General features: G+C 41.5%; 1 protein-coding gene across 1 annotated transcript in view; it reads right to left on the bottom strand.

Annotated features, from left to right (window-relative positions):
* Positions 1-14,216, bottom strand: part of sema5a (sema domain, seven thrombospondin repeats (type 1 and type 1-like), transmembrane domain (TM) and short cytoplasmic domain, (semaphorin) 5A) — a 171,774-nt gene that overhangs the window by 99,588 nt on the left and 57,970 nt on the right. The window contains exons 3-4 of the mRNA XM_085362966.1: positions 8,109-8,208; positions 2,653-2,698 (exon numbers count right to left, since the gene is read on the bottom strand). Of these exons, the coding sequence (XP_085219092.1) occupies positions 2,653-2,698; positions 8,109-8,208 (146 nt within the window). The remainder of the gene's footprint in view (positions 1-2,652; positions 2,699-8,108; positions 8,209-14,216) is intronic.

Below are 14,216 nucleotides of genomic sequence, written 5' to 3'. Positions count from 1 at the left end.
CAGCAGGAAAAAAAACCTTTAAGTATGAGATATTAACTCCAATCAAGGTCATCGCGAGGGCTGACGCATGTGTTGATGACTGACTCTTCCCACTTCAAACCCAAACTGCCACTCGGTTTGAACACAGGTTAGAAAGTTAACGTGATGTGAAATATTTTCTTCTCTTTATGATTCTTTAAGTGCGCCTCTGTCTTGTAAACACCCTTTATAGCTTTCCTCAGGGAGTGACACAGTTTACACTCCTAAGACCAAATCTTTAAGGTCTTCTTAAAAAACACACACTTCACAGATGAATTCGCATCCACTATTTTTTTTAAAAACAAAAGTCCGCTTTCTCTCCAGCTGTTGCACTTTTTTCTGGTTTTTATTACCTCCAAACAAGGAGCCAATTTACTGAGGAGATTATGTTTGCTGGGGCTCAGGGTCGATCAAGCTCTTTGTCTCATCTCGATATGTGCAACAGACGGGCAGTGTTTAGCTACCAGTCCAAGTGTCAGTGCTTTCAAACCCCCCACACCCTTCGTAATACAACAGTAAGACTACCAGATATTCCCAGTTCATTTTCTGCCTCTTGAAAAGCTTGAAAGCAACTTATCACACTGCATCCAAGGGCAGGAGAGGTAGGTTGGATTAATCTTTGCCTCAAAGAAAACCTTGGTGGCTGTTTTTTATTTTGTCCTCCCCAGAAAAGTTTCATGCATGATGAGATCAGTCATCAATCATAAGGTAATCATACCCAACTCTTTAGCATATTACCGGCTGTTTGTATTACAGTAGCTTTAAACCTTGTGCTCTGTCAAATCATACACAGCCTCCTTCTTAACGCTGCCATCCATGCAAGAACAAATCACTGCCATCGGGCATTATCTGACAGGGCTGATACATGAGGATGGGGTGAAATCACAAAGACAGGCGTAGGTGTAGCTTTTAGCTTAATTTCCTCCTGCAGAAGAGAGAGAGAGAGAAGCTCATGCAACTCTCTTGAACCTTGGTGCAACCGTAATAAAATGCACAGGACTACTAACAAGTGCTTCTGCTCAAACTTTCTTTGTTGGCTCTGCCACCTTCAGCGCCATGTTCCCTAGTAAATCTATTTGATCATTCAGCAATGCGTGTAATGTGAGTGGAGCAACAGCGCCAAAGGGGAAATTCATTCAAGGCTTTCATATCCAACAACAATAAGAATGAGAAATATATGTAAACCCAGGCGCAGAGGCAACCAAATCTTTGCGCATTTAATCTCCTGTTTCATGCTTGGATGAAAAAAAAGGAAGGAAAGAAAGACGCTTCAAGGAGGTGAAAGGAATAATTCCCCCTTTCCTCCTTAAATTCCACCACTTGGATATATATTTATGCTTGACTTTATGGCCTTGGCATGGTTAAATGCGAAGCTGGGACTAGTGTGCAGGTCAGCTTAAACCAGCCCCAGGCCTTGGCACGGATTACCAGATCCTATTCTCTCATAAGAAGACATCTTGGAGATGCAGGGTAGATTGGCTCAGTGGAATCTCCTTGCTGATTCTGCAAACCCAGTCGAGCACAGGATGAAAAAAAGAAGGGGAGGATAGCTGGGTGCGCGGATGCCACAGAGCAACTTTAAAAAGCATCGGAGTCCCAGCGAGCGGCCACAAAAGACCGGCTCTGCGTGAATCCTCGTCTCTCTCTGCGGGTTTTTTTTTCCTGCTTTCTTCCCTCGTTGTCTGTGTGCTGTCTCACTGCTCCCTGATTCCTTTGTGCGTTTTACCCTCCACTCCCTCCTGCCTAACAAATTCAGCCTCGCTTCTTATTTCTTCTGTCCATTTTCCCCATTTTCCCCTTCTAGTCAGATCTATGTCAACAACACTCCTGTTCCACCCAGCCGTTCTTGCTCCCCTGATTCTCTTTCTCCTCTCCCCTGGTTTTCTAGAGTGTAAATGGCAAACATAAAGAGTTGTCTAAGCATCAAAGAAGGCTTGCTGTTACCACCTGCAAATAAAGCCCTCAAAGTGTCAGTGTTTGTATGGTAACTCAGTGGGTCACAAAATTGGCTTGCTCCACAGGTGGGGATATGTGGGCTCATAGAAGAGAGGAAAAAAAGAAAGTGAAATGAGAGGATGTTGGAAAAAGAAATTAGCGACAACATGTGGGAAAGACAGGGTGAAAAAATTAAATTGCCAGCTTGCGCGCACAGCTATTTATACATATTTCGTGCAACGCGCGCGCAAGATGTTAGGACACTTTGATTTCTGTTTGCCATTTCAAATCATTTGTAGCATCACATTAAAGAAATTGCAGAAGATCTTTTAAAAGTTTAGACATGTGGCAAAGTACAGCTTCAAATTTCACAAACACCTTCAAATTGGATTTCAGCAAGGAGGACATTAACACAGACAACGCTTCCTATCAACACTCTTTCATTCACTGCGAGTATCAACCCACGGCGCCGTCAACCGAGCCCACTGGAGCTCCACCGGGTTGTGAAGTTGTTGTGACACGTGAAACGCTAAACCATTTTGCTGTAACCGCTTTAAGTTGCGAGCACAGACACGCAGCGTGCTAAAATTAGCGCAGTGTTTGTTGAAGGGGGAGTCATACGAGCAGACAGAGTTAATACGCATTCGCCTAGAAAACTGGGTGAGTGAGACGGCAGCGGGAGACAGAATTAGCACTCACCTGGATCAGTGTCAGGTCTTCAAGATTGAGTCTGAAGAGGTGATTTCTGTGAAAAGAAGGGAAGGTGTGAGTTAATGGAGCCCTTTAATGCACTGAAAGCAAGAAACAAAGGTGTGAGGATCGGACAACAGGTCAAAACTGCACTGTTATTAAAAGGCGTTTCCATTTCAATTCTAAGATTTTACTTTAACTGGACCATCGCTGCACCTTAATTGTTTTCTCTTTCAGGAATTCTGTAGATTTGCTTGAGATCATTGTCCTGTTGCATGACCTAATCTTGGCCAAGCTTTATCTGTTGGACTGTAGAATACTTTGGTGTACAGAGGAGTTCACGGTTGACTTAATGACCTAAAGGTGCCCAGGTCCTGTGGCTGCAAAACAAGCTCAAATCCTCATACTTCCCTCAGTTGGTATGAAGTATTTGTGCTGGTTTGCTGTGTTTGCTTTTGGCCAAACATCTCCACTTTGGTCTCATCTGTTCATTGTTCCAGGAGTCTTGTGGTTTGTTCAAATGCAACTTTGCAAACCTTAGCTTCCATGCCATTTTTAGAGGTAAGAGGGTTTTTCCTGGCAAACCGTCCAAACAAGCCCTTCTTGTTCAGCCTTTTCCTAATTGTAGTGTCATGAACATTAACATTTTACATGCTAACTGAGGCCTGTAGAGTCTAAAATATACCTCTTGGGATTTTTGCAGTTTCTCTGAACTGTGTTGAACATTTTTAACTTGTGAATAATCTTTCTCACTGTAGAGTGGTGGACCTCAAATTGGAAATGGCTTTATAACCCTTCTCAGATTGATGGGCAGAAACGGTTTCTTCTATAAGATTATTGCTGTTATCGTTCTTCCTTTGTTAACACAAGCCTGACTCAAGCAAATTGTAAAAACTGCTAGAGATTGGTGATTAATTAATCAAGTCCATCTGATTAGCAGCACCTACGGCTTACCCTTCCTACAGTCTTCAGTTTTATTAAAGTAGTAAAAGATTACTTGATATTTTGGCTTCGTTTATGTTGAGAAAAGAAAATACAGTGTGTTATATATGCCATGTGTTGTTGTTCATCTGATTTTAGAATTCGGTAAGAACCATACAATTTATTTTTATTATTTTATTGTTATTCCTGATATATAAAACCTCTAATTTAAAAGAGGATGTGCTTTCTTTTTTATATGCCTGTTTTACTGCAACTAGTTATGTAGCTTCAATCCACGAGGCTCAAGCGAGGATGAGAAGCAGGCTACAGACTTCAGACAGCCTCAGTCCTCTCCAGCGCCACTCCCTCATTTTTACTCTTATTTTTTGGGAAACTTGCTCTCATCACACTGACCTTTGTCGAGTTCAGTTCCACATATGCTGCAGTATAATACGGGAATTGTAAATAGACTTTGTTGTGTAAAATTGGTGAAGTTCCCCTTTAAAAATGCCACATCTGAAGCTTCTGAAGTTCCCGCAGTTGGAGTTAAAATGAATCTTTTCATAGGTGGCACAAGGAATTGTAAGAGCGTAGTCAGGGTATTGAAATGAACTGTATTCAACGGATGGCTGAATTCAACGACTGCAACAAATGATGGACCTCTAGGTTTCTCCAACCCATAATTAGGACACCAAAAAAAGAGTAGATAAAGCATAGCTAAAAGGTTTTATGCTCCTATTCCCAGGGTTTCACATGTATGAAAAGAGTAAGAGAGAGGGGGAGGCAACTGAAGGACAATCAAAGCCTGACTGTGAAATCGCACTCTAATAAGTATGTCCTGCCTTGCCTGGAGCTTTTCAAATCTGCAAGGCACAAACAACACTGATTCACTGGCATTTCTAACTTTTCAAGAAACATCATAGTTGTAATGAATGCTGTCTCAAGAGGAATATTCTATAATTTGACTAAAAATGTCTCAGGCTGTCTACTACAGCCATTATCCACCATTACCAGAATGAGATCACATGAAACTTGACAATTAGGACTAAAAGCATTATTTACTGTGATTTTTCCCCCCTTTGAGATTTCTGTAATATCCATGTTTTTGCAGGTCTGTGCCACCAAAAGGCAAATTTTTAAAGAGGAATGTTATATGTGCATATGAAATGTGCCCACGGTTTCGAATAATCTGCCGAAGATTATAATCTGCCAGTCTCGTTTTTTTTTTTTTTAGACTTTCTTTCCCAACTTAAATCAGCTTGTAACTGACTTTGTATATATATAGAAATGTATATACACACACTCTTAGGCTGAACAATTAGAAGAAGAAATTTCACTTTGTGCCTTTAAGTACAGACAGACCAGCTGCAAGTGAGGTGTGGATTAGGGCTGCCACGATTAGTCGACTAGTCACGATTACATCGACGATCAAAATCGTCGACGGCTGATTTAATAGTCGACGCGTCGTTTGAAGCTTTGTGAGATCACAAAAGATGCAGGAATAAGTAGTAGGATTTAAGAGTGTAATAACGGACTGAAACAGAAGATGGCAGCACTGCATGTACAAGGATGCCAGCTGCTGTTAAAGCGCGAAGAAGAAGAAGAAAAAGCTGTGTCCCAGAATTCATAGCGCGGCCCAGCGCAGTTTCCAACAATGGCGGCAGCTAGTTAGTTTTAATATTACTCTTATTATTCTTTCTGGGTCACAAAATAAACGTTTAACATATTTTCAGGCGAGAATGTAGCTGTGTAAACCTCAAATATCTGCTCAGTTATTCAAGACACCACATATTTTCAAAAGCGCTCCGACGTTTTCGGAGACGTCTGTTACCCACTAGCTCGATAGCTAGCCGGGGGCAAGGCTCACTAGAGGACACCGGACTCCCGGCAAATCGTTTTCAAAACCCACCCCCGTCTTTCGCTACTCAGGTTAAACATATATAAGTCACTTAGATAACTTAAAAATGTTATTGTTTGGCTTTTTTCAGTATTTTATTTGTTTCTGAGTAAATCGGTTTGGCTGAGATTAAAGTTATAGTTTTTACACAGCTGAATAAACGTCAAGCAGACAGCTGATTATCAGAAGTGTGAGATGCTCGAAAATATACTCCGGTGTCCTGTTATATTTTAGATAGCAAGGAGCAGACGAGACTGAGTTTATTAAACTCCACCGAAACAATCTGCAGATTTCATTAAACTTTAATAAACTATCATCTTGTCTTTATTTTTACTTAGCACATACCTTAAACACTTAAAGCTGTAAGCTAATGATAGTTATATAAGAGCAGATGCTGCTGGTGCAATAAGCTGTACGTTTTATGTCCAATGGATGCATGATCTGATTAGTCGACTAATTGCAAAAATAATCAGTGACTAGTCGACTATCAAAATAATCGTTTGTGGCAGCCCTAGTGTGGATGTATACCTCGGGCCCTAAAATGACTTTTTTCGGACAAGCTGAAATCTACTTGAAAGGTCTTGTGTGACTGGCTACAAAAGTAGGTCAGTGCCTATAGGCTATCAAGTTAAAATGCCCAGCTTTACAAATAGATATAAATATGTAATAACTTTGGACTCTATAGCTATTTTCTCCTCATGACAGTCGTAGAATTATAAAACTTATTGTGCAAGACTTAAAAGTTTACCATCTTTGATCAGAAGGTGCAGACTCACTGAAATGGACCTCAGCCATGTTTGTGGTGTTGGTGCTTTTTGGACAATTTTTAATGCAGCTACATGACAAAGAAATGCTATTTGCTGCACAGATATTTGTCCTAATTTATTCATTCATTAGCATTAATAAGCAGGTATCTGCACATGTCAAATACTCCCATATTTATGTAGCTTGCTCACTTAGCTAGCTAGCATGATCTAAATACTCATCAACAAAGCCTGGCAATGGAAAGTAAATTCAACAAACAGAAAACAAAACAAAAAACAAGATGACGTTGTCCAAACTGAGGTTCTGAAATGTAAACCCACAAAACATAAAGTGATATCATGGTGCATGTATCCATTTTTTATATACAGTCTATGGTTTTAGAAAGCAGGTATGCTGAGTTGCTGCATTACATAGATATGGATATTTGTTAAGTTTATTTCTGAGAAAAAATATTTTATTCAAAGATGATCTGGACTGCATTTGTTTTTTTAATTACTTGATTTGCTTAAAAGCTCTTGAACAGACACAGATTTTGCAAACGTGTAGGAAGATAACCTATCAGGTGCTTTTTTTTTCATGCTAGCAAACAGTTTTACAGAGCAATCTTTAATTTTTTTCTCTAAATAAAGCAGATATCTCATTACAGAGTAAAAATCCTAAAGTCTGTTTCCACAAGCACCTGAATACACATGCACATACAAATAAGTGCTTTGGCAAAGATCAGTCTCCTGAAGAGTGGCTATCAGCCAGGTCTCAGCGTGGCCACGGCCTCCTATTTTACTGTATTGATATTTTCATCGATCCCTCCTTCCTTCCATTATCACTCATACTTCTAACCCAACCTGCAGTCATCTATCTAGCTACACTGCCTTTCATACTTAGACACTCAACAGCCATCGAGTTGGCACAGAGAAGTGAAGAAAATCTCTTATTTGATTTTTTTGAGTGTTGTATGCATGTGTTGATATAACTGACTGAATCTTGAATGGTAGCTAAAAATAAAAGATGGCTTTTATTTGCTATATTATATTATATTATATTATATTATATTATATTATATTATATTATATTATATTATATTATATTCCTTACCATGTTTTCCAGGGGGGATTTACTCACCTGTAAGACCTTTATCCACCCACATACATTTTCCAGATTAAGCCTTTCCATCTTAAGGTTCTAGGTGCATTAGTAAATTCCCTGGGCTCACTTTGTTTCTGTTTGCTTTGCTGCACTCCTTCCTGATAGCTTTCCTGTTATCTCCTGTTGATGCTGCCATGATTATTTCTTTCTACAACTACTAAAGCTATTAAGTGAAGTGCATAGCATACTTCTTCAGCAATGAAGCAAACACTTACACATCTAAGTCTTCAAGCACATATAAAATTTCTTTAAAAAACAACAGTGTTCATTCATAACTTTATACATTCATTCATTCATTTGGGATCTTAGCCTAACCACAACTACTACTAACTAATCCTTATCTCTGACCTTACCCTGACCTTCAACCAAGCCTTCACCCTTAAAATGTAAGGATTTATGTTTTGGGCACTTAGTGTTTGTCTCTAACAGTGAGGCTAATCCCAACGAAGTCACTGTGTAAACAGATTTATGTCCTCACTACATAAGCAATACAAGTACACATATATGCAAACACACACACACTTGGCTGTGCTCGACAAAGACAATGGACTTGGAAACAATCTCCAAAGCCATTTTTCTTTTGAAGACATCTATGGAGAAACTGATCATTACTCATGCAACGCACCAACAAACGCTGCAAAAAAAAAAACAAGAATGAAAGACAACAAAAGCACAGACAACAAAGACAAAGGACAAAGGAAAGAGAATGAGAAAAGTAACAATGTTGGATATGGGTTACCTGGCGCCGACGATAAGTTCGTTCTGGCCAGGGTCAAAGGTCAGCTGTGAATAATCCACCGTGCCCTCTGCTTTGAACCTGAAGATCCAGGGCTCCATTTCTGTCAACAACACAGAGGACAAAATATCAATGAGCCAATCAGAGTGGAGCTGGCAGTAAATGACAGCTGTGCTGATGAATAATGTTAGTTCAAAGGGGTGCTGCAACTTTTCTCAAGGCACTCGAATACACTGCTCAGAAAAATTAGAAAAACACTTTGAAAGCAGATCAGATGTCAATGGAGGGGGAAACATATCTACACTGATATGAACTGGGTAATGTGTTCGAAATGAAAGGATTCGACATTGTTTGATGGAAAAGAAAATTATAAACCGAGGGCTGATTTCAAAGACACACCAAAAATCAAAGTGAAAAAATGATGTGGGAGGATAGTCCATTTTGCAGATATTACATTGCAGCAATTCAAAATGGTAGTCAGTATTTTGTATGGGCCCTACGTGCTTCTATGCATGCCTGACAAGGTTGGGGCATGCTACTAATGAGACAAAGGATGGTGTCCCGGGGGATCTCCTCCCACATCTGGACCAGGGCATCACTGAGATCCTGGACAGTTTAGCGTACAGGTAAGATGGACTGAAACATAATGTCCCAGAGGTTTTTTTTAATTGGATTTCAGTCAGGCGAGTGTGGGGACCAGTCAGTGGTATCAATCCTTTCATTCCCCTATGAAATGCCTGGATAGATCACTGGGCATTGTTAGGCACCAGGACCACTGCACCAGGGTAGGATCTGACAATGAGTCAAAGACTTCATCCTGATATAGACATCTGTGCATCCCTCCATGGATGTACCTCCCCAGACTATCACTGACCCACCACCAAACCGGGCATGCTAAACAGTGTTACAGGCAGCATAACGTTCTCCACGGCTTCTCCAAACCCTTTTACATCTGTTACATATACTTAGGTTGAACCTGCTCTCAACTGTGGAAAGCATAGGGCCCACTAGAGGATGTCAGGTCCTCAAGCCACCCTCACGAAGTCTGTTTCTGGTTGTTTGGGCAGAGACATTCACACCAGCAGTCTGCTGGAGGTCATTTTGTAGCTCTAGCAGTGCTCATCCTGTCCCCCCTTGCAGAAACGAGCAGACCTGTCCCGTCTCTCATGGAGTTTTCATATTCTGTAGAGTATACATAAGGTATTACCTCATTCTACTAATAGTGACACTAGCCAAATGCAAAACTAGTGAAAAAACAGTCAGAAATATGAGGAGGGAAGATTTCAGTGGTGTCCACCTGTAAAACCATTTGCCGTTTTGGTGTTTGTCTCATTGTTGCCCGTATGTATAGAAGAATCTATTGTGGCCATACATTAGTGTATACGTGCCAAAGGCCCTCCATTGAAACCATGTTTGGTTTATCTATTCTGGGCTGATGTAGGGACAAGGCAGCTAGAAATGGCAGGCTCCCTGAAAAAGGCCTCCTGCATATGTAGATATGAAGGGCACATTCTAAATTAACCAAAACACAATTATTTATAAGTGATTATCCTCTAATGAAAACACAGTTATGACTAATATGCTAAATTTTAAGGTGTCCCTGAATCCCAGACAAGCTTTAAATGAGACATTAATATGTACGAAAATTACTTAAAAGTGAGCAACTGGTACTTGGTGCTGGTACAACAATATTTGTTTATCACCATCCCCCAACTGAATCTGTCAGTCCACTTCTTCACTGCCATGATTTAAACTGGGTTTGAAGAAATGAAGATGAGACTGAGTAAAGAACACAAAGGCTCTGCAGCGTCCTTGCTTGATATTCAAACGTTCTTCAGCATGGATAAAAGTACTTAGATGTTAGTGTTTCACAAGCTCCTTTTCTTAAAATCTTCCAAAGTGAAACCTGAAATTTGGATGTCTTATGACTCACTGGGAAACCATTTAAATTCAGCACAAGTACATCACTGAACAACTAGTGCTGATTGACACAAGGAAATTCATGCTCTGCAAAAACTACGAGGCAGATGAGAATTGGACTTTTGTTTTTATGGACGATCTGACCGCTTCTCCATGTTACATAGAAATAGAGACAGAAAGATAGAGCGAGCGAGATCCCAGACAGACGCTGACATCTTATCCACAACATGCCTGTTGGCACCCAACCCATTAACCCTTGACCAATTGAATCAAGCTGCGAGGATGGTCTGTCTACTGTCTGGTTACCTGATAGGTTTAGCTGAGAGTAGTCGGTCAGTCATTATAGTGACAAATCACTTGCTTGATCTGGAGTCATTATTGAAGTATTGCTGTACACAAAAGTCTGGTTACATTTAAAATAACTTAAATGGGACATTTCCTTCAGATATCTAGGAATTACTGCGGGCGTGAATATCTCCGAGCAGGGTGCCAAGGCAAATTTCTTTTAGTGGTTGCTACAGTGATTTAAAATCATTCATCACTACATTTGCGAGCTATTTCCAGACTAAAAATTTCAAAGGGACGTTTTTAATTTACCGGGGAGCTTTCCATCAGGGCTGGAACAGAGGGAGAGGACAGCTTGAATATCCCCCCTCGAAACACATTATCTGCTTCTTCAGGCACACCTGTCAGACAGCGTTTCAAATGAAAGCACGCTCTCCCTTGACTGCATCAAAAGCAAGTACTTCGAGTTTCTGTGACAAACGTGGGATTTGTGAGTGGTTCAAAATGAAGACAAACAGAGCAAAGAAACAGGAGCTTCCAAAGAACATCTGCTGCCACCAACTCACGTAGTGGGACCAAACCCTGGCTCTCCTAACAAAACAATATCATCCGTGGAGACAGCGCCGCTGTATGCAAAGACATTTTTCCCCTTGTTCTCTTTCAAGTCCCCGGTGATAAGTACAAGAGAACTGCGAGACAGAAAAACACCCCGCGTCTTACTCCACACAGTATTAATGCATTTTCATTAGCCCTGCTGAAATAAATATCTGGAAGATCGCAACCAACTTCACCCCAAAGATTTCCTTTTGCTTAATGGCTGCTGCTCCACTTATTCTAGAGGGAGAGAGCAAGTTTTGGATCTGCGAATCCTCTGACTCCAATGGGCTTTTGTTGGGGTTTTTTTTATAGTACGCCATCGAGAGGATCCCTGGCATACAAATGCAGTTGTGACACCCCCCGGGGGGAAGACGGCGCTTGACGAACCCAGCTTCTTCTCATAAATCTCCCTGACTCACCAGGGGAGGCTCTGTAACGGGGTGATGGAGAGTGTGTCTGTGTGTGTGTGTCTGCATGTATGAGACGGAAAGAGGGAGAAGAGGGGATATTTGTTAGGAGTGTGCAAAAGGGGCAAAAGGTTCTAATTGAACACAAAAGCACTCAAAGGATTTATGGCCTTTTGTGAAGAGGCCAAGGAACCATTCATAAACATTCATAGCCAGCGTGGATGGGCCCTCCCAAGGCTGTGCAGCTAAATATATGCGGAGCTTCCCAACATCCCATTCATGGGGGGGGGGGGGTTTGGCACATTGGCCTTTGGCTTTCCCGCTACAAAAGTGTGGCACACTTGGAAAGAGTTTTACAAAACAACATTCCTGGATGCTGGTTTACCATCACCAAAAAAATATTTCCATTTCTCATCTAACTTGATATATATGTGTTTTTTTCTTTTTTGGATAGATTGTAGAAGGTAATTTTAGAGGCAGAATTACATGATCCAACACACAGCCAACAAATTAACCTTATCGTTAACCTAGCAGATGAGGGACCAGTAGGATGACCCCCCCAACTAATAAGACAAATCCAATTTCCTATCTCCTTTACTAAATTTCAGCGCTGATTTGCATGTTGCATGGGTTCACATGAGCTGCTCTTTAAATGCATGTGATAATGTAATCACATCAAGGCTTGTACAGCAGCTGACTGAATCAGGGGATTGGCTGCTCATAAGACGACGGCGTGCAGACACACACGCGGGACGGCTCACACACAAACGGATCAGGGGTGTAAATTCAGAGCGCAGCCAGGGCTCTGGGCCAACATGAAACCAGCGAACACACACATATAAACCCCCTTCCCCCCTTTTCTCAGTCCCAACTTATCCTCTTAACCCCTGTCTCCCACCTCCTCAAAATAGAACCCATCACTCACATACCATTTGTTATTCCCTTCTATGACACACGGCAGTTGACACAAAGACAAAATGACAGGATATATAAATATTTACACTGAGCATCAGAGGCCACGCCACTCTCCAGTCTGCCAGTGCTTAAAGTTGCCGCTCAACAGCACTGCCAGGCTGACAACAATGGCAACATGTGGAACCAATTCTGAAACATGAATGGTTTCTCTGTGAGTGGTGTAAATAGAGTGTGGCGGCGGGCGCTCGCATAAACGAAGAGCCAATTCACTCTAAAATGCCGCCCTGCGGTAATAGCTCTGCGGCGAGAATAGCAACTATTTGTTCAAGCTGTTAAGAGGAAACGACTGGTCCGCGCACTCGAAGAACCGACACCTGTGCGGTTGGAGAAAATCCAAAGCAAAAAAAGGCGAGGGTGCTTAAGAGCTTCATGCACGCCTCAGCGCCCCGAGGTTCCTGCATGTTGTTTTTTGTGGTTTTTTTTAGAGCCAAAAAACAAACAAACCCAAGCACGATTTCCAGCTAGAAGTCCTACAACTTGAACCCCCATTGCTGTGTTATGGCCCCAGGGCAGTGAGTGAATCATGGAAAACAAACCACGGTAAAAAGCCACAAATAAGTGTGCACTAAAATATTTAAATCCAATGTGTATTTAGGACAGATGCGCTTTTACCAGGATGACCAGATCTCTTCAGTCCACTCAGAGGAATATAAAATGAAAACAAATATGCATGGTGATGACATCTTAGAGAAGTTGGGGAACGTAAAAATGCACTAATCCCAAAAATATGGATGGCGCCTCATTCGTTCCCCAGGCAGATTGCCACCCATTTAAGTAAAACATGGCTCACGCATACCTGACCTCAGTGGGCTTTAAATTTAAAAGACACATCCCCAAAAGGCCAATTAAAGCATCTCTGACACTTCTTGCGGCCTGTTGCATTTATGAATTCTATAAGACCATTTGTTTATTTTCTTGCTTTCACTGCCCTCCTTCTAACGATGTGTTTGCTGTTCGGGGATGATAAAAGCTGAGCTCAGTTTGTGGCTGTAAAACAAGTCGGGCTGTTGCTCTCCACAGAGACATGGCCCTCGGCTTGGCCTGTGAAGACATTGTTTACACCACAGTTTATAACCTTTAAAAGCCTTTCAAGCCTACACCTAGGAACTCTTGTTAAATACAACGCTTTATTAATACAGTATATCTCAGGGGCTATAGTAACACTACAAATCCTTTGTCAGGAGTCTTCTGCAAAAACATGCCTGCCAGAAACAGAGAAATACTTCAAAGCCCCTCTTAAAGTAATCCAATAAATGGCACACATTTACGTTGGACCTCTTCTGGAGCTATATGCGGACCTGTTTTTGTTCAAGTACAGCAAGCGTACCTTTTCGGGGTAAACATTTGGAGCATTGCTGCTGAACTCTATGTTTCTTTCTGAAACCGCCACACAAAGCAGAAAGCAGTAGTTAGACTACAGCACCCTTGCGCCACAGTAGCAGTTCTGTCAGCCAAGTGTTGTGCCAAGTCAGAAAACCACCATCCCCAGTGGGGTCAAACCCATGTGAGGCACACCCTTCCACTGTCAGGCCACAATCACACAGAAAGAAAGAAATGCTGTCACTGGAACCCACTCAGACAAACCTTGACCTTGGCTTCTCGTGATGGGTCATAACCGCTCTTTGAGCTCTACTTTAACTCCTTTTTTGCCAGCTGAGCATGGGATTTTTCTTTCTTTCTGTGAGCTGAGGAGCCACAGATGGAGGTCTAGTAGACCTGCATATAAAACCTGTTCCCAAAAAGCAATGTGAATCGTCCTTACACCTAGATTCTCTCCAATTACTCGGAGTGGGCAACTCCATGTTTGAAAATGCATGTTTTTTTAATCAAGTCTTCGTCAAGACAGCTTGTTCATGCTGATGCGCTTTAGCCCTGTGGCTAACTTCTTTTTTGACTGACAAGTTCCTGCCATACGGTGAAAACTTTG

Source organism: Diplotaxodon limnothrissa, linkage group LG9, assembly GCF_057381915.1.
Source record: "Diplotaxodon limnothrissa isolate DT_005_m linkage group LG9, D_limnothrissa_male_GT1.1, whole genome shotgun sequence".
Taxonomy (NCBI): Eukaryota; Metazoa; Chordata; class Actinopteri; order Cichliformes; family Cichlidae; genus Diplotaxodon; species Diplotaxodon limnothrissa.
The sequence above is the reverse complement of the archived record's forward strand: the minus strand, read 5'-3'. Positions and strand labels throughout refer to the sequence as shown.